At 39.2% G+C, this 27,525-nt stretch overlaps 1 protein-coding gene and 3 long non-coding RNA genes across 5 annotated transcripts in view; 1 reads left to right on the plus strand and 3 right to left on the minus strand.

Annotated features, from left to right (window-relative positions):
* Positions 1-361: 361 nt before the first annotated feature.
* Positions 362-27,525, minus strand: part of LOC141350953 (uncharacterized) — a 271,024-nt gene continuing 243,860 nt past the window's right edge. The window contains exon 4 of the long non-coding RNA XR_012359062.1: positions 362-1,089. This is a non-coding gene — a long non-coding RNA (uncharacterized lncRNA). The remainder of the gene's footprint in view (positions 1,090-27,525) is intronic.
* Positions 1,513-2,977, minus strand: LOC141350954 (uncharacterized). The gene is made up of 3 exons (XR_012359063.1): positions 2,007-2,977; positions 1,760-1,916; positions 1,513-1,672 (listed from the first exon to the last, which is right to left on the minus strand). It is a non-coding gene; the product is annotated as an uncharacterized lncRNA (long non-coding RNA).
* On the plus strand, positions 3,324-24,918 carry LOC129427241 (5-hydroxytryptamine receptor 3A). 2 transcript variants are annotated; one of them, XM_055183604.2, is made up of 10 exons: positions 3,324-3,833; positions 3,939-4,001; positions 9,210-9,355; positions 9,453-9,497; positions 12,460-12,566; positions 20,676-20,845; positions 22,133-22,257; positions 23,285-23,495; positions 23,686-23,865; positions 24,024-24,918. In XM_055183604.2, the coding sequence occupies exons 2-10, from the start codon at positions 3,947-3,949 to the stop codon at positions 24,323-24,325; spliced, it is 1,341 nt and encodes a 446-aa protein (XP_055039579.2). In that variant the 5' UTR covers positions 3,324-3,833; positions 3,939-3,946; the 3' UTR covers positions 24,326-24,918. The 2 variants fall into 2 exon arrangements, with proteins under 2 accessions (XP_055039579.2, XP_073712905.1); XM_073856804.1 differs by lacking the exon at positions 3,324-3,833 and having other exon boundaries at positions 3,845-4,001.
* On the minus strand, positions 10,380-13,327 carry LOC129427321 (uncharacterized). The gene is made up of 2 exons (XR_008638594.2): positions 13,264-13,327; positions 10,380-13,026 (listed from the first exon to the last, which is right to left on the minus strand). It is a non-coding gene; the product is annotated as an uncharacterized lncRNA (long non-coding RNA).

Below are 27,525 nucleotides of genomic sequence, written 5' to 3' on the forward strand. Positions count from 1 at the left end.
CAATAGACTATAAGGCTATATATAAAATTATAGAACATTAGGGCCACAGAGGAAAAAAAACAGACAGAGAATGAAGTCGTAATATTGTAACTTCTTGTTTTAGAGGAGGACAGTTGTTACAATAACAGTTGTGGGGCATTTCGTGGAATTGTACTTCAGTATGGTTTCAGAAACAAGGACATACTTAATTTGATGCTGAGGTGCCAAAAGATTGTTATAAGTATCAGGACTGTAAAAACAATATGAATCTTTCCACAGAAAGAACCAGCCTCAAATGCATGACTTTCTCCTTTCCTCAGTGTGGCCCTTATACCCTGTCGTATAAAATACACATTCCATATAAATATAAAAGCACAAAGTGTAACATTATGTTTCTTTATTGAATAAGGACAAAACAAAGCAGGTAAACCATCAGCTCCTTTTGAAACTGAGGTCACACAGTGACTCTACAAGATGGAAAGCACAGAATCAAAGCACTATTATACAACCAAAGGATAAATATACATTCAAAGGTCTGTATATAACACACCCTGCATGTCTGCACACTGAAATAAATGCAGGACAAATCCATACACATTAACTGAACAGACAATTTCAGACAACTGAAAACAAGACAATTAATGGATGCAGTAGCTTCCCTGCAAGCTTGTATTACAAACAGTATACACACAGTATACAGCACAAACATCAAGAGAGACCAAATCAATAAATAAATAAAAAATTTGAAAGCACACATACTAACTAAAATAATTCAACACATATTGGTCCCTCAGCAGCCGACCACTGTTGTCATCAGGGAAGATTTCCGGATTGTCCCAGTCCATGGCCCTCTCCTTCCTCAGGCAGGCCACATTGTGGAGGACACCATAAGCCACTGTAATGTCACATGCCCTCACAGGGCTGACACTTAATTTGTGAAGGCAGTGAGAGCGTGCCTTCAGGAGGCCAAAGGTCATTTCAACTCTAGCCCTGGTCCGGGCATGGGCATAGTTGTAGGCCTGCTGTGCTTCCTGGGGGTCTGTGAAAGGTGTCAGGAAAAAGGCTGGCAGCCATACCCCCTGTCTGCCAGCAACACACCAGAGAATTCACCTGTCAACACAAAATCTCATCATTAATACCTCATAAACACAGTGATATTCTTGACACAACCATTATGTAAAAAGTGGTTATTAATATGGGTTGTGTGGCTCACCTTGTGATAGGAGCTGATAGATTTCAGAGGTCCCAAAGATTCTGGAGTAATGGACTGAGCCAGACCATTTTGCCAGTGTTCAATGGAAAAGATCAAAAAGTTATGTTCACCTGAACATTAATGCTGTGAAAATATTTCATATTTACAAAATCTGCCTCATGGGCACCTGAGGGGGCTTTTATCCTTATGTGTGTGCAGTCCAGTCCACCAATGACACTGGGTCCTGTAAAATAAATAAGATTTTGTGATGGCTCCAAATTATGACTCCTCACCATTGTAGACTGAATAGTACTTTCACAAGTTTGACATGATACCTTTTACCTTCTGGCCTTGACCCTATCACATTTAATCGGATTCATATCGAAGCTAGTAAACAAGACATGCCAGGCCTACAGTATGCCTTTGATGGAGCACTCACTGGATCAGCATCGTCTGGTGCTCGTGCTGGTGGCTTTAACAGTAACACAGTGCTGCCAGACACTGCAAGGCAAGCAAACCAAAGTCAGACAGTCCAAATAGATTCAATATGAATGTGATTGTGTCCCATGTAGAGATGGAAGAACATACCTTGTATGAAGCGGGTGGCATCTTGGGAGGGACCTATGCTTGTCTCCTTTCCTCCAACAGGCCTGCCTTTATTTAGCTCCAAAGCTGGCCTCTGCTGGGGTGAGGTCAGCTTTTGGTGACCCACCACCCGTGCCTTGTCTCTAGGTATTCTTTTTCACTGTTAAAACAGTACAGACATTGTGTAAGCAGGCACCTTCTGGGTACAATCTATGCTTGTGCATTATTAAGTATTAGTCAGGGCCCTTACCATTCTGCAGAATGTTCTTGTATTTGATTTTGACCATGTCAGTTTTGGCCCGGTCATCACACACACCACACAAAAAAAGAGAGACTTTCTTTATCACACAAGAACATTCAATGGAGTCACACTGCAAAAAATTACTTACTTTGTATTTTTGCCTTGTTTTCAGTAAAAATATAAAAAAATTCATAAATCAAGATGCATTTTCTTGATGAGCAAAATGACCTAGGAAAATAAGCAAAAAGTCAGCCAATGGAATAATAGAATATTAAGTGTTTATGAAAAAGTATATTTGAAGAAAACTTTGAATACATCTTAATTTAAGATTTTTTTGATACAAGACAAAAACACGAAGAAAGTCGTTTTTTTGCAGTGCAATGAGCAAGTGACCTTGGGTCCTTTGAAATGCGCTTTATAAATTAAAGTGATTATTATTAATAGCTCATCTATTTATTCAATTCAATTTTATTTATAAAGTGCTTTTCACAATTGTTTCATTGTTTCAAAGCAGCTTTACATTAATAAAAGCAGAAAAAAAGAAAAAAGAAAAAAAAACGGTGGATAACATAAGAAGCCGAGTACATAATGAGGGTAGTAATAATGTAAGGCTTTCATAATAATTTATTGAAGCCTTATCCAGTGTGATAGAGTTACTTTACACAATTTCACTCATATTTGCAGTCCATTTAAAAAAAATTAACTTATATAATCAGAGTACAGTTGCGTTTTTGGAGATGTGAATTAAATATTTTAATTGTAATTGTGATGTTTCAGCGGAGCGGTGAGTGTGTAATTGTGCACTACTTACGCATTCAGGCGGTCTGCAATACTTTGCCACGCTTTTTCTCTTTGCTTCATCACTGTGACGGTGTTGCCTTTCTTCTTAATTATGTCTTTTACCTCCTCGTATGGATTTGTGCCTCTGACGGGGAAAAGAACGCCGCTCTAGTTGCCATGGTGAATCAGTAAATCTGTGATCGGTGGCAGGGTCTATTTGAGTGAGCCGTGAGCGTGCACTTTACAGGATTGGTTTATCCTGGCTTGATGAATCCAGGTCTGCGCATCCTGGCTTGGTCTTTGTGCAAACAATTAAGCCTGGACGCACTTGTTTTTGGCTTCATTGAGCTCATTTATCCTGGATATCTTAATTCTACTTTTGTGCAACAGGCCCCAGGCCTAAGAAACGAGATTTCTGAAGAAAAAAAAAACCCCGCTATCTCGTTTTGCAACGAAACTTCATATATTAAATAGTTCATTTAAAACTGTGGGTTTTGCTTTTCCCCAACAGGTCATCATATTGAAGAAGTATTATGTTTAAAGTATTATGTTTAAGTTAATGCCAGACCGATTTGCAAACAATATAGGGTAAAATTGCATTGCACATTAAGGACAAGCCATGGTCATTCTTTCATAAATGTGTTGCTTTTGTTCATCTCTGTGTTTTCAAACATGAGTAAAATCAAAACGATCTAGTGTTTGCTAATATGCAGTGTTTATTTTTATAAAGTCTTTTGTAAACAAATGGCTCTCTATTGGACTGTAGGGTAGCTGAAAGACCTCAAAGTAATGAATTGTCTGTTGGGAAATGTTTAGACATTCATAACAATAACATGAATGAGGTCTTATTACAAGACAAACTTACACAAAATATGGGATCAAATTGAATGTACATAGATGGTTATGAGCTGGCTTTGTATTGTTTGACTTGCATAATACCTTTAGCATGGTATTTAAAGAGCTGTTACCCTTTAAATAAGCCAGAGGGTTTCTCTGTTCTCCTCAAACCATATAAAGGCCGTATGTGGAAGATTTGGAACACGCCTGCTAATTAAGGTAATGTTAATTAGATTTACATTGTTTAAAGTTTAAGTAGAGTTTATGAGGATATTATAGTAATACATGCAACCGTTCTTTTGGGTTTCTTGCTTGAATTCATAGGAGCTGAAATGGGTCTTAAACATGCTATCTCAACTTTGATCCTCCTAATGGCATCTTTGACTGGTAAATTATTTTTCTAACCTATACTTATTACTATTTGTATTTATTGTTACTATGAAATGTGAAATGTGTTGTGGTGATGAACATATGAATATGAAAACGAGATAACATTTTTGTCAAAACATGTTTATTATTATGTTATCATGTTATTTTTTTGTTTTATGGTGCTACTTAGCTGTATTTTTTAAGTTATGAAGGTTTAAATCAAAACAAACCAACTGCACTTGAATTGATATTAATTGGACAGCACAACCAAAAAACCAGATTTCTGAAAAAAAAAACAGTTAAATAACAGGACTTATCTAAAGTTTTACTTCTTTTTTTTAAATATTTTATTTATTACATTTTCAATTTTAACAAAAAACAAACAAACAAAACAAAACAGGGCTCAGATGCAGTTATTGCCAGTTATTACAGTCACATTTAGTACAGCAATAGAAGGAAAAGTTATTGATAGAAGAACACAATTAGTTGCTACAGTTTGTTTTTTCAAAATGAGTTAGAAACGGATCCCAAGAACGTGTCCATTTGAGTAATGCAAAGTCTTTCCATTTGGATTATGGATAGCATATAAACTATCCATACCTTATCAGTCTCTTGGCAACTATCAATCCTAGTTCCAATGGTTGCCGCATTGAAGTTGAAAATCGCCCTTGTTGCTTGTGAACAGCCGAAAATAGCAAGTCCGGGTTCAGGCTGAAGGGGCCTCTGATATGCTTTAGAATACCAGTCAAATATTTTAAACCAAAAGTTTGTCAGTGAAGAGCAAAACCAAAAAGCATGAGAAAGTGTTCCCTCTGACATATTACATCTGTCACACACTGGGGAAACTGATGGAAATATTCTATGTAGTCTGACTTTGGAATACTACAAACGGTGGACAATCTTAAATTGAATTAGTTGATGTCTGCTGTTTATAGAGCAGGAATGGATATTAGACAAGCAGGTGTCCCAAATAGATTCAGGTAGTTCCACGCCTAGCTCTTCTTCCCAAACATCCCTAGTTCTTAAAGTGTGCGCAGTTATACAGTCATCAAATAGACATACAATTTTTGATATGAGATGCTTGGAGAAAGGAGGGCTCTTACAAATATCATAAATGTCATGCTCCATGGGTAGGTTTTGAAAATCTGCAATTTCTGATTGAGTATAATGCCTAACCTGTAAATACCGAAAGAAATGAGAATTAGAAAGATTATATTTTTCCTTCAGTTGATCGAATGATGCAAATTTGCTGTCAATGTACAGGTTGTTAAGTGAGGTCAAGCCCTTCCTTCTCCAATCATGATATGCTATGTCATGCCATGGAGGTAGAAAACCATGGTTAAAGCATATAGGTGTTTGTACTGATGTATTTGGTAGTTTTAGAAAACACCTAACCTGGTTTAAAATTCTTACTGACTGTTTTACCACAAAGCATAAATTCTTATAGGGCTGTGAATTTTTGAACTTGGAGAATAACATGGCTGACAATGAAGAGCTATTCACAGAGTTGGCCTCCATCTTGAGCCACAAGGGGTTGCAGGCGTCTGACTATCCAAGGATCCTTGTTGCCAGAACATTAATGCCCTAACATTGGCAGCCCAGTAATAATGTTTAAATACAGGAAGGCCCAACCCTCCCTCTGATCTAGACTTCTGCAAGTATACCTTGGAAATTCTGGCTAATTTGCCATTCCAAATATAGGACAGGACAATTGAGTCCAAGTCCTTGAAAAAGGCTGCGGTGAGGTAGATTGGGAGATTTTGACATAAGTATAAAAATTTTGGAAGGGAGATCATTTTAATTGAGTTTATACGTCCGATCATTGATAAAGGAAGAATTTTCCAACGTTCAATATTTTGCTTTAATTTTGAAATAAATTCTGCAAAATTTAATTTAAATATCAGTTTTGGATCCTTAGGTATGGTTAAGCCAAGATAGGTGAAATGATCATTAACTATTTTAAATGGGATACTTTGTAGAAACCCTGGTGAATAAATATTTGAAAGAGGCACAAACTCACTTTTTGACCAATTGATCATGTACCCCGATATTTTACCAAAAGACTTGATCAGCTCAAGAAGAGGGGGAACTGATTTTTCAGCATTGTGCAAATACAGTATTACGTCATCAGCATACAGACTGATAAGTGTTTCCACACCTCCAACCTGAAGCCCCTCCACTTGTGGATGCTCTCTTATTGTTACAGCAAGGGGCTCCAGTGCAATAGCAAAAAGCGCCGGAGACAATGGACATCCTTGCTGAACTGAACGTTGCAGAAAGAAAGGAGCTGATCGATCGCCATTCGTCAGAACAGAACAGCACGGTTTTGCATATATCAATTTCACCCAAGAGATAAAGGTTTCCCCAAATCCAAACCTGCGTAGTGACTCAAACATATAAGGCCACTCGACCTGATCAAAAGCTTTGTGTGCATCAAGGGACAAAATAGAAGCTCCATTAGTGCCACTAAAATCAGAGTAAATAGTATTGAGCAGCCGTCTGGCATTAGAAAAGGAGAGTCTGCCAGGAATAAACCCTGTCTGGTCAGGGTGGATAATAGAAGCCAGATATTTGTTCAATCTGGTAGCCAGGTACTTTGCGATCAAAATTTTGAAGTGCAATTGGCCTGAAATTTGCAGGATCAGTCTCGTCTCTGCCCTTTTTTAAAATTAAAGAGATATTTGCTTCATAAAGGGTTCTTGGCAGCTTCCTATTGTTTTTAGAATTATATATCATCCTGAGCATAAGTTGCGCAAGAGTATCGCAAAATCTCTTATAGAATTCTGCGCTGTAACCATCAGGTCCAGCAGCTTTGCCTGATGGAAATGACTTTATGGCGTTGATGACTTCCTGCATTGTAAAATCTGAATCAAGACACTAAGCAGCGTCATCGCTCAATTTGGGCAATGATATGGAGTCAAAGAAATCATTCAAATTGGATTGTGAAACCTTGTGTTTGGAGGAATAAAGCTCAGAATAGAATTCACTAAAACGACGGTTTTTGTCAGAAGGATTGGTTAGGAGAATGCCTGTTTTAGACTTAATACTACGAATTGCTCTTGAAGCCTGGGCACTTTTAAGCTGTTGTGCTAACAGTTTACCTGGTTTATCCCAGAGCTCAAAGTGTTTTTGCTTCAATTTCAAAAGTAGATTCTTAACTTGGCCACTCATAATGTCATTATATTCATATTTAAGCTTCAATATCTCTTTGTAATGATCCGGTGATTTAGAATTTTGGTAAGTTTTTTCCAAAATAGGAAGAGCGTTGTTAATTTCAAGCAGTCTCCTCTCCCTTTCTTTTTTAATGGCTGAGGTATAGGAGATTATGTCACCACGCAAAACGACTTTTAATGTTTCCCATAGGGTCTCGTCAGACACTTCACCGTTATCATTCTATTCTAGGAAGTCTTTCAATTTAGAGGTTATATTCTTGACAAAGTTGTCATCGCTTAGAAGGTTTGGGTTAAAACGCCAAGAATAAGTCCGTTTTGGGAGGGAAATATTTAATGATATTGTTAAGGGGCTGTGGTCAGAAATCAAAATATTATGGTATTTGGAATCGGCAATTTGAGGGATAAGGTTGGAGCTAGCCAAAAAATAATCAATCCTACTGTAGGATTTATGCACATGTGAGTAGAACGAGTATTCTTTATTTGTAGGATGCTGAATCCTCCAAATATCTACCAGATTTCTAGTTTTCAAAAGGTTGTTTAGAAGCTTTACAGATGCAATTTCAGGTGCTGGTCGTGTTGATGATCTATCTAGGAAAGGATCCAGATAGCAATTAAAACCCCTGGCTATTATAATGTTTGAGTCACTATTGTCTGGGAGCAGATCGAAAACCTTTCTGAAAAAATTTGGCTCATCCGTGTTCGGCCCATATATATTAAGCAGGGTTAATGAGAATGAGTTTATCGTGCCAGAGACCAATAAGTATCTACCAAGAGGGTCATTGAGGACAGAGGTTACCTGGAATGGGATATTTTTCCGAAACAATATTGCCACACCACGGGCATGTGAGGTAAATGGCGATTGATATATCTGAGATACCCAATTACATTTCAACCTATGTTGCATAGTTGCTTTGATATGGGTCTCTTGTAAAAAGATTATATCTGCAGAGAGAGATTTCAAGTGTTTAAAAACTTTCCCCCTTTTGACTAGACTGCCAAGCCCTTTCACGTTCCATGAAATTAGCTGCAAATCTCTGCCTCCTACGTCTATATTACCTTGTATTTGAGTCATTTTGAAAAAAAAGCGAACAAGTACAAATGCCGTTGCAATACTGAATACAAGTAAATAAAACAAATGCATCTGAGCCAAACAAAAACATCAATAACATCAATACAGACCCATAACCGCCCCCCCCCCCCTCCCTCAATTCCGCGCCCCCCGAACTTGGCACGCATCTCCCCCAATTGTTCAAAACAGGAGCTGCTGGACAAAAACTAATGATGGTGCGCGACTTACCGCCCGCCGCTGGTTTGGGCTGCAAAGAACGATGCGCACGATCAACTTTCACTGGATGCGGAAAGTGCTGCTTACCTAGCAGTTCAGGGATAAGTTTGGAAACAAAGTCAGTTGGTTTTCCTTCTTCTGCATCCTATATTTATATGAAATTGCAATCAGCAGTGTTTGAAAGGCACAATGTTGAAATCAATTCTGTTTTGAATGTGTGGTTCACAGTTTTGACAGCAGTGTGTTAGCATTTGAACAAAGTGCTGTAAATCCACAGTGTTGTGCAGGTTGTGTTTAAAGTCATGGGATAAGTTTGTAAAGTTTTGCAAACTGTGTTTAACCAATGAAAACAAACTAGAGTTTGATCCACATGAACTGCTGCAGTGCAGACTGTAGTTAAGAGTTTTGCACATGTGACTCCAGTTGTGCCCACTGGCGTTTAGCAATCGAAAAAACTGTAAATAAAACCCTGATATGGATTTCAGATGTAAGATTGTTCATGAAATAAAATGAATAAGAAAATGTATGTGGGCACATTTGTGACATTCAGATGGGATTTTTAATCTGATATTTAATTTTTAATTAGAAAATAATTAAAAAGTCTGTATTTATAATGTTTAACACCCTTGTAATATCATGTCTACATTATTGATATCATTAATATAATTACAATAATTATGTTAAATGTAAAAACTAATGATATTATTTTTGGCCTCTGGATCAGTGTATGTGTTTGTTTGTGTGTAATATGATTATCTGGTCTTATAGTGGTGGCTAGTGGAAATGTCACAGACTGTGATCAAAGATGTCTGGCCAATATTTTGGTCAAAAAGGAACTTCTGAGCGCACCACAGGGTGATAACTGTACCATCATAGTAAACATCACTTCAATACAATATGAGACACTGTCTTTTGTAAGTACTATTGTCTATTACTATTGTTTAATACTGTAAATATACTGTATATGTATATATAGACAAAAACTTCTCTTATTTATCTCATCATTTCTAGGACACAAAGGAAATGCATATGAACAGCCGTATCAAGATAAATATGGTGAGTAGAGGCATTTAACTGAATACAAATACAAAAGTGTTTTTGGTAGGGGTGGGCGGATCGATCTAAATATCGATAGTATCGATGCCAACACTGGTATTGGTATCAGATCGATACAGTTGTAATTGAATCGATACTTCAATTTAAATATCCCTCCTCTACGTTCATTACACTTTGCTCGTGTCTTCTACCTCTACAATTCTGAGCAAACGCTTCTTTCACATCCTGGCCCACTTTGGTACTCCTCCCCCTCCTTCTGCTTTGCTGTGATTCGTTGTTGTGTCGTCACGTGACTCACTGAAACAACGCGCCGAGGAGCAGCGAACTGAGCAAGAGATCAGGATGGCCGAGAGAAAGAGAAGCGTTGTATGGAGCTCTAAATAATAATAGTGTAACTTGATATGTGTAAAAAATGGAGAGAATTTTGTTATTCTTTATTTTTTTTTAAAAAAGGTTGTAACAAATTAATTCTACAGTTCCTAATAACTAATAATTTTGTGGATTCAGTACGTTAATAAAAAAAGCCTAAAGAATTTATCATTCATTCACCTCAGAAATAATGACATACTGCTCTCCCCTACACAAAAGTATTTTTTAAGTAAAAAGTATCGGATTGGTATCGGAATCGGCAATACTGACCCTATATGTATTTGGTATCGGATCAATACCAAATTTTGCAGTATCGCCCACCACTAGTGTTTGGCTTTGTTACCCACTGACACTTGTTAAATTGTTTGAATTAATATTATATTGTATTGTTTACAACAAATATTTAATATTGAGTTCAGATGGCATTATTATGTGAGAAGAACACTAGTGTTTAAAAGTTGAATGTCACTTTACTGAAATGTCTCCCTTGATGTTAGAAAAAAAAAATCATGGTGCCACTGTCAACATATAATTTTTATTACAAAAAGTCATGGTCGAAAAGCAGGCAGAAAAATCTAGGTATGGCTGATGCGAAACTGACTGTAGGTGTTTTTCAACGTCAAGGATACTTCCTTGGCCGGACTGGTCCTACAAGTCACTTCCATTAGAGGCTAGGCGAGGCTCCTCTTTAGCATTCAGAGAACACGTAAATGAAACAGGTTAGCAAGTGCATGTCATTGCGTCATTACGTCAGTAAAAAGGTGTGCTTTCAGCGCTGTGCGCATAGGATTGTGGGTGATTTCAGAAAGCAAAGAGCACTAGGATACACATATGCATCCTTTCCTTTATTTTTCAAACGAAGGACTCAGTCCTTGGTTAAAATTCCTAGGATCCTCAACATTGGAACAGTCCTTTGACGGATGTCGACGATGTAGCATCCTCTAAATTCTGGCTTCCGAGGATCCTTCCTTGACATTGAGAAATACCTCTTGTGTGGAGATCCTGAAGTGTATAGAAACACTACTCGGAAGTCAAGTGTGATTCGAAGTACCCACATCACGTGACTATGGTTAAATGAAGCTTCGACACGTTTCAAAAGGTGCCATGTTTTGCCGAATCTGTGTTTGATTGACAGAGTCAGGAACAAATCACACAATCTTTCTCAACCCAGAGCTCTTTAGTTACAGAGTTTTTTTTTTAAAGCTATGGGGGATCATGAAGCCTCTCAAGAGTTCTCAGAAGTTACTGTCAGCTCCATAAAGCTGCAACAGAAAAGACTGAATGTGATGAACTTGATGAAAGACTTAAAGGCGGAGTCCACGATGTTTGAAAAACGCGTTGGAAAAGGAGACGGGCCGACTACCAAAACACACTTATAGCCAATCAAATCAAATCAAATGCCGGGTTGCGTATGTGTGGGGCGGGTCTATCAACAGAAGGTCCAGATTCTATTGGGGTAGGGGCGTGTTTGTTTAGGTGATTTCAAATATCAACATTGGCTTTCAAACATCATGGACTCCGCCTTTAAGACCTTGTTCGCGCTGTCAGTCCATGTCTGATTTTGAGGCATGTCCGATTGGAATCCAATCACATTTATAACATGTGAAGAGCCATGATGTAACCAAAATATTAATTGCGTTTACGTGACATGACGGCATGACGTACAGTAACCAAAAACCTACACAAATGGGATTAGAGCGGTCAGACTGAATTGGATTTCCAGAAATGCGATTTGAAACAGATTTCAAACCACCATCTAGCCTGAAACGGATTGGAAAAAATGGATTTCATGCAGTTTTGGCCGTTAACACTTTATGGATGTGTATGGATTCCATACACCAATAAACAAAATATAAACTTTTTATCTTTACTGTTTTAACAATTTCAGTGACTTCATACAAAGTAATGTTTTCTTCAAAGAATGATTTATCTATATATTGATTTATCACATGATTTATTACATTTTTTAGAACATCATAATTCTTTAAGGTAAATGAAAATTAGCAGTTTGCTTCAGTAGTCTGGAGTAATTTACAGAATTACAGTAATGAGAAAAAAGTGAGAAACTAAAAGTACATACTGTAATTCAAACAAATAATTGAGGGGCTAATCCTGCTTCTCTCTAGCATCAGGCCACTACATGCCACCCTTCTCCCTCCACGAACCCGTCTTCCTTGTTCCATTTCCAAAATTAGTCTTTCTGAGCTCTACCTATATATATATATAAAGGTAATATTATGAAATATATATGAAATTGGAATTTATATTTATATGAAATTGCAATCAGCAGTGTTTGAAAGGCACAATGCTGAAATCTTTTCTGTTTTGAATGTGTGGATTTACAAAGTGCTGTAAATCCACAGTGTTGTGCAGGTTGTGTTAAAGTCATGGGATAAGTGTGTAGAGTTTTGAAAACTGTGTTCAAGCAATGAAAAACGAACTAGAGCTGTGCAGACTGTAGTTAGAGTTTTGCACATGTGACTCCAGTTGTGCCCACTGTCGTTTAGCAATCGAAACAAAACCTGTAATAGAAGAATTCAGTAGTTTTGACTAAAGATTTGTTAGGTTAATCATATTTCCTTTCTCCCCATAGCAATGGAAAGATTCTGATCTTGGATGGCTGCATGATAAATATAGATTTCCAACTGTTGTGTTACCTGTTGATAAAATCTGGACTCCCAAGATCGTTCTGGACAATGCGTGAGTTCAACTCAATGTAAACGTGTTTCCATCTGTTCATTATAAGAGGAGTGACAGAAGAGAGGATTCCACTGGCTTGGAATTATAAGTTTCTATTTGACATGTTTGTCAAAAATTTGTTTTCCCACATATTAGGACCTTGTTCACACTGCCAGTCCATATCTGATTTTGAGGCATATTATTAAGAATAACTGTGACAACTTATTTACATCATGTGATGTTTTTTTTAAAGTTGTGTACCTCTTAGTTTTTTATATGATCTACAAAGTTAAAATGGAATGCAAAAACTTTTAAAGCTCAAAACTATTCAGATACTATGAAGACAGAAGCTTATCATTCTAAGACGGTGTTCTGCCCTTTATTTCAAACGCCTTGCTTGAATATGCAGTCAGATAACGCCCTCCAAAGACAACAAAGGCAAGAATGGTTTTCAAGATTTACTGTTGTCCATGGAATAAAACTGTAAAAGTACAAAATAAAGAATTCTAAGTATACAGAATCAATATTATGTTTACATAAACACAACAAAGGCTCTTCACATTCCTTATAGTTAGTATCAACTACTTCAGAAAATAGATGCAATACATCTATTACAATTCACAAAAACAAAGAGAAAATAATTTAACATCTGCCATATAAAATGTAACAATTCACAGTAAATATGCATAGGAACTATAATGTAGCAATATCTACATACCGAAAGTGCCTTTAAATCAACTTAAATCGAGGAGCAGTAGCCATGACCGCATGCTCTTCCCTGCTGCTGCTGAAAACTTGGCTCACATTTGTGATGTCATCATATAAGGACTTAAAAAATAACATGCAATACCCCAATTTGAACAGAAGGGGTCACTCTACTATAACATTTCAACTAACAATGCAAAAAAATGTTCATAGAGAACAGCACACTCCCCGTCTGGGATTCAGGGAATTCCAAACCTTCTTAATTAAGTTTAAACCTGAATAGTCTATCCAGAATCTTCATGAAGTAAGAGTACTCTCATTAATAGGTCTCAGAAATAGTTTGGGTCCGTCTTTTCCAATGATTTTTACTTGCACTTTCCGTACTCGCCCATCTTGGCTGGAGTCAGTTTCCGTTATGATACCCAGGGCCCAATTGTTCCGTTTAGACTAAGAGTCCTTCAGCAGAACTATGCATCCTTTGGAAATGTTGGGTTGCTGATGGTGCCATTTTCGTCTATGCTGTAGGGTAGAAAGGTACTGTTTACGCCATCTGTTCCAGAAGGTATTTGCAAGACCTTGCACCGTGCGCCACTGTTGCTTGTACAGATCAGGCTTTCCAAAGTCCCCCGTTGGAGCAGAGCTAGCATCAGTCTTTTGAGTAAGTAAGGTGGCAGGTGTTAGGATGAAAGGATCTGTTGGATCAGTTGACACAGGTATCAGTGGTCTATTGTTTATAATGGCAGTGACTTCTGCCATGAAGGTGGAGAGTACCAAGTTTAGAGGATGTCATCTGCAGAAGCATAGAATCCGAGATCCTACGAGCAATGCCGATCATCCTCTCCCATGCACCCCCCATGTGCGATGAATGCGGAGGATTAACCGTCCACATACAGCCGTGATCTGACAGGAATTGCTTCACCGCCTTTTCGTCAACATTGGAAGGGATTTGCAAGTCTTTACAAGCTCCGATGAAATTGGTGCCTCTATCGGAGCGAATCTGTTTCACTGGACCCCGGATTGCCAGAAACCTCCTCAAAGCATTAATGAAACTGGAGGAATCCAGGGACTCAATCACTTCTATATGAATCGCTTTGATGCTTAGACATGTGAAAAGGAGTGCCCATCTTTTGCTTTCAGCGTGGCCACCTCTTGTCCTACAAGCAGATACAGACCAGGGGCCAAACACATCTAATCCCACATGTGTAAAGGGAGCCTCTGTGCTAAGCCTGTCAATGGGCAAATCTGCCACCTTTTGAGTCTCGCAGACCCTCCTGAGTCTGCGGCACATAACACAGGAATGGACGAGATTGTTCACACGTCTTTTGCCTCCAATTATCCAGTAGCCAGCAGATCTTATCGCCCCTTCAGTGAAGTGGCGACCCTGATGATGCGTCTGCTCATGAAAGGGTCGTGTCAGAAGTAATGCTACATGATTCTTGCCGGGTATGATGAGGGGTCTTTTTTCTTCAGAACCTAGATCTGCTTTGTCCAGACAACCTCCAACCCTCAACAATCCACTTGGATCAATGAAGGGATCTAGATTTCGAAGTGTGCTAGTTTTGGGAAGTGGTTCGTTTGTTTGAGGCACTGCAACTCATCAGCATAAGTTTCCTGTTGCACTGCTCGTATGACAACTTCAGTGCTCTGGAGTATTGTGTCAGCATCAAGAGGCAGTTTGCAACAGTGCCATCCTTTGCATACTTGAGGGGTGGCTTCTTGGTCCTGCTTGTAAGAGCGAGCAATATGAATCAGCTTTCCAACAGCTCTGAGTAAACGGCTGGAGCTATTGGTCGTGTTGCAACATCCGCTGGATTATTCTCTGAGCTCACATAATGCCATTGTTCTGGATTGCTGCTGTTTCGGATTCTTTGTACACGGTTGCTTACGTAGACATGAAATCTACGTTTCTCATTATGGATATATCCAAGGACAACTTGACTATCCGTAAAGAAGGTAATCTCATCAAATTTGACAGCAATCTCTGCAGTGATGTTTCCATTATGTTCACAGCTAAGACAGCCGTGCAGAGTTCCAGATGAGGTATAGTGAGCTCTGGTTGTGGCCCTAGCCTTGATTTGCCTGTGATGAACCCCATATGACAGTTACCATCTGAGTCAACTATTTTGAGGTAAGCAACTGCAGCAATTACCTGCTCGGAAGCATCAGAAAACACACAGAGCTCCTTGAACTTAGCTCCTGACAATGATGTGGGCCCGTAGCTTCTTGGGACTTGTACAGTATTGTTCAAAATAATAGCAGTACAATGTGACTAACCAGAATAATCAAGGTTTTTAGTATATTTTTTATTGCTACATGGCAAACAAGTTACCAGTAGGTTCAGTAGATTCTCAGAAAACAAACAAGACCCAGCATTCATGATATGCACGCTCTTAAGGCTGTGCAATTGGGCAATTAGTTGAAAGGGGTGTGTTCAAAAAAATAGCAGTGTCTACCTTTGACTGTACAAACTCAAAACTATTTTGTACAAACATTTTTTTTCTGGGATTTAGCAATCCTGTGAATCACTAAACTAATATTTAGTTGTATGACCACAGTTTTTTAAAACTGCTTGACATCTGTGTGGCATGGAGTCAACCAACTTATGGCACCTCTCAGCTGTTATTCCACTCCATGATTCTTTAACAACATTCCACAATTCATTTACATTTCTTGGTTTTGCTTCAGAAACAGCATTTTTGATATCACCCCACACAAGTTCTCAATTCTATTAAGGTCTGGAGGTTGGGCTGGCCACTCCATAACATTACTTTTGTTGGTTTGGAACCAAGACTTTGCCGTTTACTAGTGTGTTTTGGGTCATTGTCTTGTTGAAACAACCATTTCAAGGGCATGTCCTCTTCAGCATAGGGCAACATGACCTCTTCAAGTATTTTAACATATGCAAACTGATCCATGATCCCTGGTATGCGATAAATAGGCCCAACACCATAGTAGGAGAAACATGCCCATATCATGATGCTTGCACCTCCATGCTTCACTGTCTTCACTGTGTACTGTGGCTTGAATTCAGAGTTTGGGTGTCGTCTCACAAACTGCCTGTGGCCCTTGGACCCAAAAAGAACAATTTTACTCTCATCAGTCCACAAAATGTTCCTCCATTTCTCTTTAGGCCAGTTGATCTGTTTTTTGGCAAATTGTAACCTCTTCTGCACATGCCTTTTTTTTAACAGAGGGACTTTGCGGGGGATTCTTGAAAATAGATTAGCTTCACACAGACGTCTTCTAACTGTCACAGTACTTACAGGTAACTCCAGACTGTCTTTGATCATCCTGGAGGTGATCATTGGCTGAGCCTTTGCCATTCTGGTTATTCTTCTATCCATTTTGATGGTTGTCTTCCGTTTTCTTCCACGTCTCTCTGGTTTTGCTCTCCATTTTAAGGCATTGGAGATCATTTTAGCTGAACAGCCTATCATTTTTTGCACCTCTTTATAGGTTTTCCCCTCTCCAATCAACTTTTTAATCAAAGTACGCTGTTCTTCTGAACAATGTCTTGAACGACCCATTTTCCTCAGCTTTCAAATGCATGTTCAACAAGTGTTTGCTTCATCCTTAAATAGGGGCCACCTGATTCACACCAGTTTCTTCACAAAATTGATGACTCGGTGATTGAATGCCACACTGCTATTTTTTTGAACACACCCCTTTCAACTAATTCAACTAATTGCCCAATTGCACAGCCTTAAGAGCGTGCATATCATGACTGCTGGGTCTCATTTGTTTTCTGAGAATCTACTGAACCTACTGGTAACTTGTTTGCCACGTAGCAATAAAAAAATATACTAAAAACCTTGATTATTCTGGTTAGTCACATTGTACTGCTATTATTTTGAACAATACTGTACATGTTGCAGTTCTTGCAAAGAATCTCTCCATTCTTCCCACACCTTTTGTTTGTTTGCAGGTAAGGGTGCATCCCACTCAGCAACATTCTCAGTTAGCTCTGTCAGCAGTACTTTGCTGTGATAGGGGCCACAAATCCTAGTGGATCGTACAAACTGTTTATTACAGACAGTAGTCCGCGCCTAGTATAAGGCCTTCTATCCTGTTGGACGTGGAAGTTGAAGCAGTCTGTGTCCAAATACCAAAGCAGGCCAAGACTTCGTTGCATAGGAAGTGAGCTGACAGCTAAATCCAGTTCTTTCAATGAGTTTGCATAATCCTCGGATGGAAAAGCTCTCATAACCTCCTTGCTGTTTGAAGCTAGTTTATGCAACTTCAAATTAGACCCGGCCAACATGTCCTGTGTCCTTTTTAGAAGGTCAATTGCCATCTCTGAGGACGGTAAGGAAATTAATCTGTCATCCATATACAAGTCTTGCTCCACGAACTGCAGAGCGTCTTGACCGAATTCCTTTTCTCCTTCTTAAGCTGCTCGACGCAGACAGTAGATGGCCACTGCCGGAGAGGGACTGTTCCCAAATACGTGTACCTTCATACGGTATTCTGTAACCTCATTCTCAGGGTTATTTTCTCGAAACCAGAGGAATCTAAGGTGGTTCCTGTCTGCAGGCCAAACTTTAAAGCAGTGGAACATTTGTTGTACATCTACTGTGAGGGCAACAGGCTCTCTGCGAAAACGCATGAGGACTCCAAGGAGACTGTTGTTGAGGTCGTGACCCGTCAAGAGAACCTTGTTCAGTGATGCACCTTTGCATTGAGCACTCGAGTCGAAGACCACTCGGATCTGGGATGGCTTTTTTGGATGGTATATGCCAAAAGAAGGTAAATACAAACACTGTTCATTGGGACTAACTGAAGGAGCGATTTCTGCATGGTCATTTTGAAATAACCTTTCCAATAAAGGCTACAAAGTCCTTTTTCAACTCGGGCTTCCTTTTGAAAGATCATAGAAGTGAATAGAAGCGTTCCACAGCTTGTAGACGATTGTTTGGAATATACTGCCTCGGCAGTATGAAAGGAAGTGGCGCAACCCATGAATTTTCCTCGTCTTTATAGACTTCTCTGTCCATGATCTGCAGAAACTGTCTGTCCTCAATTGACAGAGTGGTTTTCTCATCGTCTCTTGTCCTTTGAAATACATCCCAAGCTGTTGGTCCTTGAGTTTCCTCCTTGATAAGGGGCTTGGTGAGTGACACACTTTGTAATCTATTCTTTACAGTGTTATTGACCATTTTCCATAATGTTGGTGTGGTAAGTTTGGATGAAGGTAGGCTTATGAACTTTCCCGAGGCACATGTCTCCAGTGGTAACCCATCCTAAGTCCAAATTTTGCGCAAAGGGAGCGTTTGGTGGGCCGTTCACTTGCTTATGGGCTTTGTGGACTCTGATCATATCTCTGCCTAACAGGAGAAAAATGGGAACGTGATGATCTGGCTCTGGAATGTACCTTGCGAGATGTTTTAGGTGCCTGTGGTTACTAACCACTTCTGGAGTGGGGATTTCAGAACGGTTGTCTGGAATTTCCTTACACTCAAGAAGCACTGGTAGGGGTAAGAATAAGCTTCCATCAAAGGATTCCACTTGCTTGTCTGCCTTCTGTTTCGACTGTGCCTGCACATGTTTTGAGAGTATAGGCTACGTTACACTCTGTAATGCCGAACAGATAAAAGAATTCTGATCTTGCGAGCGATCTGTTACTTTGATCGTCTAATATCACATACATTTTGACTGCTTTCTCACGGTGGCTTTCAGGAAATACTTTCACAAGACAAACCTTGGAGCATGAACGTGGAAGATGACCGTCCCCGCATACCTCTGTACAAGCTGAGGAAACCTCGAATTCCACAGGTACGTCCTCACTCACTTCTGATTTAGGGGATCGTGGCTCTCTGGTCCATGGTGCTGGACCTGGATGGAGTGCTGCCATGTGGGTAATGCTGCCACATTCTGAACACTTAATAACCTGATCACAATTCTTTGCCATGTGTGCCGTGGAGCTGCAACATTTAAAGCATATGCCTTGTTGTTTAAGCAATGACTTTCTCTCCTCCATAGGTTTCATCCTAAATCCTCTACATCTGGACAGAGGGTGAGGCTTATTGTGTAGAAAGCAGTGTTTTGCTGGGTTAACTTTATTTTTGAATTCACTGGCAGCTAACAAACTTTCAGGAGAGACCTGGGTCTAGTGTGTGGCAACGGTTCTGGGGAAAACCGTTTTGTTTGACTGTCTGTTTGGTTTGTGCGATTCTTCCTGTACAGCTGTGAGAAAGAAACTTGGATTGTTGCGTATTTTAGATTGCTGGCACACAAAGTCTACTAGGAACTTGAATGGTGGAAAGAAAACTCTGTAGTCCTCTTTTTACTTAGATCCCACTGTGAGCCACTTTTCTTGTAAGCTGAACGGTAGTTTTTGTATTATCGGATTCACTCCCCGCGATGTGTCTAGATAGGAAAGACCCATCAAATCGCCATCCTGCTTAGCTGCTTGGATCTCCATGAGCAGATCTACCAGTTCGCGCAATCTGTGATTGTCTCTGTTTGATATTTTTGGAAAGCTCTCCAGTTTCCCAAATAGAGCGCTCTCTACCATTTCTGGCGAGCCATATGTTTCATAAAGTCTGTCCCAAATCAGACTGATCCCATGTAGTGGATGGTTAATGTGTACAGCTCTGATCCTTTTTGCATGCTCCGCTGACTCACGCCCCAGCCATTTTACTAGCAAGTCCATCTCCTTGCTAGGTGAGAGATTAAGTTCTTTAGTGGCATTTATGAAGGATGCCCTCCATGCTCTGAATGTCTCTGGAAAATCATTAAACTGTGTTAGGCCCATGGACACTAATTCACGTCGTGCAATAAACTTGACGACATCAGACATTTGGTTATTTGTATGAGGATTACCTTGATACGGCCCAGCTTGTGAGGGTGTAGCTGACTGAATTGGAGAATAGTCGAATGTCACTCCCCTGTCTCCGATCCTTTGCTCATTACATGGAAACGCTGCAGAACGTGAGTGATACACATCTTGAGGTAACTTAGTGTACGTCTCATGATGGACTGAGGGTGTAAAGTGTACATCTGTGAATTGCGAAATGGTAGGGTACTGCCTGGCCTCTGCATTGACAGGTTGAGACTTGGGTGGTGTGGCATAAAACCCATGCTGACCCTCTTGCTGCAGTTCAGTAGTCTGTGTTTGTCCGTCATCATAAAATGGCCCATCTAGCACTGGCATTTGTGTATCCACAACACTATCTGCTTGTCCGCTAAGTTCTTTTGTGTCCTCTATAGGTAAACCTACTACACTCGAATTTCCTCTGCTTTCTTGCTCTGCGCCTGTTTCTAAGGCCTCCTTAATTAACAAGTCTATATTAATTTATAAAGCTATTCTTCTAATATTTGAAGCATTTTTGTCACATTTAGTTTCAGGTTTGCCCATGCATGCCCTGTATATAAATCTGATTACTCAGTTGAGATGATATATCCTCTGTCCCTGTCTGCGTTCAGATTAGACACAACTATGGAGCCATACACTAATGATGTGCAGGTGAGGAGAGACGGTGTTGTGGAACATGCGATTATCTTATTCACGGCAGTGAGCTGCGAAATCAACTTATTCAACTATCCATATGTGTTTGGGGAGTGTCCTGTGGCCATCAATGGATGGAGTCAAAGATGTAAGATTCAATTTTAGTCAATCATTTACTCAAACCTGTTCATGTGACTTCGTTCTGCTGAACACAGAGGAAGATTATTTAAAGAATGTAACCAAACAGAACCGGGGCACCATTCAGTTCCATGATATTATTTTTCCTATGGAAGTCAATGGAGCCCCAGAGCTGCTTTATCATATAAACATTATTCAAAAAATTCAGAATTTTCATTTTTGTGTAAACTATCCCTTTAAAGGTGCAGTGTGTACATTTTAGCGGCATCTAGTGGTAAGGTTGTGAATTGCAACCAACGGCTCAGTCCACTGCTCATCCCTCGCTTTTAAAACGCATGAGAAGCTACTGTAGCCATCACCGGACAAACGTGTCATCGTCGGAGACAACTTAGTAAAAAAGTTGGTCTGTTAAGGGATTCTGTAGAAACATGGTGGCCCAAAATGGCGACTTCCATGTAAGGGGACCCTCGCTGTATGTAGATAAAAGCGTCTCATTCTAAGTTAATAAAACACATAACGGTTCATTATGAAAGCCTTTATACACCCCTGATAATATAGTTTTGTATATTATTTTGCATTTCTGTCAAAAGATCCTTCTGAAAATTACACACTGCACCTTTAATTGAGCTTTCCTTAGCTTTAGTTTTACATTTTCTGGGTTCGATTTAATGAAATATGTACTCCTCTCTGTTATCTTCTCTATAGAGATGATATTTAAGTTTTTTTTTTACCAACACTGCACCAGGGGCGTAGCCAGAATTTTATTTTTGGGGGGTCCTATCCTAAAATGAGGGGGCAACTTAACTATATATATATGATGCAGATGGCACATTGTCACCGAATATTAATAAACATGGGAAGGTGACAGCGTAAGTTACGCACAACAATGCGGGACATGAGCTAATCCAATCAAGTTTAAAAATAACTGCATTTTACCACGCAGCATTTTGATTGACCAATTTATCAATTAGACTAAGAAATAAACATTTTCTTATTTTATTTTAAGCGATTTGAAATCTGAGGGGGCCGGACATGTAAATGAGGGGGCCAAGGCCCACCCAGGCCCCCTCATGGCTACGCACCTGCACTGCACTGTAAAAAGTTGGATCAACCTAAAAACTACTTACATTTGTAACACCTAAAAGAAGTTTATTCGACTGAAAATTTCACTTTAGTTGAAAAATATTATAATATTTAAATGAACTTGGGTGTTACAAATTGAAGTCATTTTTTAAGTTAATCATTCGTTAAGCCTCTGAGAAATAACTGATCTTGTCTCTTGTTTTTGTTTATCTAGTTTGTTCACTGAAACTGGACATTGCTGATAATGTGTCTTTAGTCGGTGGTAGTCGAGGAGAGTGGCAGACTTTGAGCGTGACCAAGATTGTGGATAAGTTACAAGCAGATCGCAGTTATCTCTTGGTAATTATTCAATTCTAATCCTACGAAAGATCATGTTGAACTTTTTTGTATGCACATCAGTCTTTCATGACATATTATTAACATTGGTGATCATATCTCCCAATTCCTTCATTAGACAGGAAAACAAAACAGTTTTGTATTTTTTATTTTAAGCACAAAGTTTATAGCTTTTTTCCAAACAAAATGTTTAGTCATTTTATACAAAAGTAAAGTCTACACTGATCAGCACACCATTAAAACTGCCCCATGCAGCCTCGTAGCTCGTACAGTACACGGCAAACTTCAATGTGTTGTGTTCTGATAATTTTTCTATCACAGGCTGAATTACGTTTTGAGCTTTGGTTGTCCAGGCTCACTGTTAATATGTAGTATTAATACGCAACTTTCAAAAACACAGAACATACTTTTTTGTAGGTTTAAATAGACGCTGATGCGTACACTGTAAACATATTTGCAACATTAAATGGTAGCACTATTATGTTTTTACAGCTACAAAACGTAAAACATTTACAAATCTTTTATATCATAAAGATTGCTTAATAATTTCCCAAAACATGTCAATTCCAGCGATTTAAATATTTATATGGAATTTTTTATAGGAATACATACAAATCTGTACATCTGTAAAGATGTTAATATGTAATAATAATAATAATAATAATAATAATAATAATAATAATAATAATAATTGGTTACATTTATATAGCGCTTTCTGCAGCACAAAAATCGCTTTATTATGAAACGGGGGAATCTTCTTAACCTCCACCAATGTGCAGCATCCACCTGGATGCGACGGCAGCCATATTGCGCCAGAACGCGCACCACACACCAGCACACTGGAGAGGAGACAGAGTGATATAGCCAATGATAAGTACATAAATAAATATAATTCAATGGCCGTCGTCAATTATTCCTTACACACACGCACGCACGCACACACACACACGCGCGCGCACACACACATGCACGCACACATAAGGAATAATTGACGACGGGCCATTGAATTATGCTTGTGTTTATTCAACAGGTCACCCTGTCTATCAACCCCTTCGGTGCATTTGTGACTCTGATCTTGCCCAGTGCACTTATAATGTGTGCTGACCTGGTAAGCTTTGCTCTGCCATTTGAAGGAGGGGAACGCAACTCTTTTAAAGTCACGCTGGTCCTGAGCTTCACCATGTTCCTTCTCATCCTCAATGATCATCTGCCTCATGGTGGAAATTGTAGCCCTCTCCTCCGTAAGTGAGCAATTAATGATAGATGGTATATATACACATCAATACAGTATATCTATTTATCTTTATCGATTTACCTACCTACCTATTTATCACATATATATTTATTACATATATAGCTAATTAACATAACAGTATTGAGGTGACGAGGTAATAAGTAAATGTTCTTCTTCTATTGTTTTTTGTTTTAAAGACTATCACTTTAGTTTCTGTTTGGTCTGTTTGGTGCTGAGTATGCTGATTTCCATCGTGTTAACACGTCTGTCTGTAGACGGCAGCATCATTCCATGCAGACGCAAAAAGATTCATCCATCGAATGACACTGAAACACACGGGGGTGGCAAAGATACAGAGAGTGGCCAAAGAAACGACAGTAAGAGAGAGAGAGAGAGAGGGATTTATTAACATAAATGGGTTTTCTATGAATAATGTGCCAATTGTGTAAATGTTATTTTTATAAGTTCAAAGACTAACATAACATCATATGAATCAGCGTTGCAATCACAGAAATGTTATGGTCTACATTTACAGATATTGATGTGATTGAAGTGAAGTCTGGTGGTCTGACTTCAGAACTGGCTTCACTCCAGAAGATTGTGAAGTTTCTGGAGAAAATGGATAAAGACGACAATGACACGGACAGTACAGCGGCCTTTTCCTATCGCGTAGACAAATGCTGCTTCTTATTTTTTCTAACCATTTACATACTGTATATAATCATCCTTATTTGTATTACCAGAACAGACATTTGCAAGGTTAATAATCTTGACTTCTGGGATCAATCTAGCTCTGAAGATTACAGCTATGACTACTTGTACTATTCTTCAGAATAATGTCCACAGAGCCTCTGTGATCTCTCTCTCTCTCTCTCTCTCTCTCTCTCTCTCTCTCTCCTGCTTCACAGCTGTATGCATACTCTATAACCTGAATGTATAGCAAAAGCTAAAAGTGCTACTGATTTTACATTTATTAGAATATCAACCAAACATCTTTAAGTATAAAAAGTGTATATATTCCTGATCTATAGTTTTAGTCTTGTTTGAAAGCTGTTTGTAATCTAAGGTAGAACTTTAATCTGTTCTGTACACTGTTACATTGTTCTGTATTTTCTCTGTTAAGACATAAACCAACAATATACACTCCTAAAAATAAAGGTGCATGAAAAGTTCTTCACAGCGATGCCATAGAAGAAGCATTTTTTGTTCCTTAAAATAAATAAACATTCAGTCAAAGATTGTTTAAAGAAGCATTTATTTTATTTTATAATCTGCCCAGCAGACACCTTGATGTTAAAAAGACGTCAAATTGCCATCAAAAATTGACGTTGAAAAAATAGGTCAAAAATGCAAATCAAATTGTCAAAAACATAATAAAAAAGTACCAGAAAAGTAATTGCACAAAGTCATATTTCATTGAAACCCAAGATAACTTCTATTCTATGAACCCACCTGAATGACAGAACATTCTCTCATGTTTTATGGTGGATATACTGCCACCTACTAGGGTGGAGTTTAAAGCATTGACGTTGAGGAATAAAAAATAAGTCACGGTTTCTTAAATGCTTTTGATGCAGAGGCTCCCCTGCCACTAATAGCTGTGTGATATTAAACATGACATACATAACAACTGACACCTGGCAATCCATTGAAAACCGGAGAGACCTAAAAATACTTGAAGCAAAGTCTGAGAGGCTGCAAAAGAAGTACAAATCGGAATACAGGGAAGTAGACCGAATTGTAAAGAAGAAGATAAGAGCAGACAAGAGGGCAAACATGGAAGATCTTGTGGAAAAAGCAAAAGATGCAGCCCGACGAGGTGTGCAAGGGATTGTGTAGAGGATCACCAATAAGATCTGTGGAAAGTATCCTCAAACAACACCGATGCCCCAATTACAAATAAACAGGGATGACTTCTTTCATCCAAAACAGAAATAGAAAATCGATGGGCAGAGCACTTCACTGAAATCCTCAATAGACCACCACCTAAAGTAGAAGATGACATACAAAAAGCTGACGCTGACCTGGATATAAACATGGAACCACCAGAGAAAGAAGAAATCATTGTCGCCATCAAATCCCTAAAAAATGGGAAAGCACCTGGACAAGACAGCCTAAATTCTGAGCTGTTCAAGGTAGACCCAGGGCTGGCAGCTAAAGTGCTGAAGCCACCGTTCACAGCCTATGGGGGGGGGGGGGAGAGATATCTGATGACTGGACAAAATGCATCATTGTGAAGATACCAAAGAAATGTGCCCTGAGCAATTGCAACAACTGGCGGGGCATCACTCTTTTGTCTATCCCTAGTAAAATCCTTGCTGAAATCATTGTACAGAGAATATCAGGTACAATTGGTGCTAAGCTTAGAAAGGAACAAGCAGGATTCCGGAAAGGTAGAGGTTGTATTGACCAAATATTCACACTACACAACATTATCGAATAGTGTACAGAAAAGCCTTCAACAGCATACACAGAGACAGACTTTGGCGAATACTACGAGCATATGGGATCTCAAATGAAATGGTTCTTCTCATCAAGAGGTTTTATAGCAACTTAACATGCCAAGTTGGAAGCAGCCACATGAATTTTGCTGTCAAGTGAGTGAGACAAGGCTGCAGTGCTGTTTAACGTGGTCATGGATTGGGTGATGAGGAGAACCACTGAACACCAACCAAAGTGCATTAGATGGACTCTGTTCTCCCAACTGAAAGATCTGGACATCACTGATGACGTGGTTTTGGTCTTACACCTGCATCAACATATGCAAGAGAAAACCAGTTGTCTAAACAACTTTGCACAGCAAAAAATCAACCAGATGAAGACAGAGCCATTCGTGCCAGTTCCCCCGGACAGGTCCCGAACATGTTTTTGGGTGCGTTCTCTGGAAGTCGCGTTGCTTGACAGCATACGTCATCGAGGTTCTCACATTTCAGTTAAAAAACATTAGAAAATTAAAATATATTTCAATCATACAATCATTGTAGTTTCATTCTTACCTTGAAATGTAACGGTTGCTTTTCTAAATTAAACCGAAATATTAAACCTTGATGACGTATGCGGTCGACCAATGTGACTTCTGGAGAACGAACCCGAAAACATGTTCGGGACGTGTCCGGCGGAACTGGCACGAATGGCCACCCTAGCCATGATGGAGGAGCAGGTAACAACATCACAAGCCAACTCAGTAAGGCCCTAAACACCTTATAGAGACTAAACAATGTCTGGAAGTCTGCCCAGTACAGCATCAACACCAAGCTGAGACTGTACCAAAGCTATGTCCTGTCTACCTTGCTATACGGATCTGAGTGCTGGCAAACAACTGAAAGCAATCTACACAACCTGTGGACCTTCCACACTAAAAGCCACGTGAAAAAAAGACAATATTCTGGCCCAACACCATCTCCAATCAACTTCTATTTAGCCAGTGTAAATACGACAACCATCATTATGAGAAGGCGATGGACATTAATTGGACATATAATAAGTAAAGAGCAAAAAAGCATCATGCTAACTTCCCTTCACTGGACACCAGATGGCCAACGTAAAAGAGGCCGACCCAAGAATACCTGGCGCAGGATGGTGGAGGGAGAACTGAAGAGCCTAAGTTACACCTAGGGCTCTATAAAGTCACTGGCCCAAAACAGACAAGAGTGGAAATCCTTTGCTCCTGCCCTACTTGCCAAACAGGCATAATGGGTAATAAGTAAGTAAGTTTATTTAACACACCCAATTCAATTCATCAGCTCATTAGTAGAGATTTCCATGAACAGAACTGAGTCTGTCAGATATGAGAGACATACAAAATGTGCAGTGCAGTGCAGAGGCCTCCAGAAACACAGTTGAGAACCACTGATTTAGACAAAACAGGTTCTTTATGGGATCGTGAAGCACCTTCACTTTTAATAATGTAAGTCTGAAGTAAAATCAAGTAAAAAGACAAACACAAGGATGTGTACTTATTGAGAATGACATACAACTTGCAATTTATGTAAAATATAAAAAGTTGTTTCAAGTTGTTGATATGTGTTTATCCAGTG

The sequence above is a fragment of the Misgurnus anguillicaudatus genome, chromosome 19, assembly GCF_027580225.2.
Source record: "Misgurnus anguillicaudatus chromosome 19, ASM2758022v2, whole genome shotgun sequence".
NCBI lineage: Eukaryota > Metazoa > Chordata > Actinopteri > Cypriniformes > Cobitidae > Misgurnus > Misgurnus anguillicaudatus.

Coding starts and splice junctions, on each gene's coding strand:
- LOC129427241 (XM_055183604.2), top strand. CDS start 3,947: ATGGGTCTTAAACATGCTATCTCAACTTTGATCCTCCTAATGGCATCT. Junction 9,356..9,452: donor AATATGAGACACTGTCTTTT/GTAAGTACTATT, acceptor CATCATTTCTAG/GACACAAAGGAAATGCATAT. Junction 9,498..12,459: donor GCCGTATCAAGATAAATATG/GTGAGTAGAGGC, acceptor TTCTCCCCATAG/CAATGGAAAGATTCTGATCT.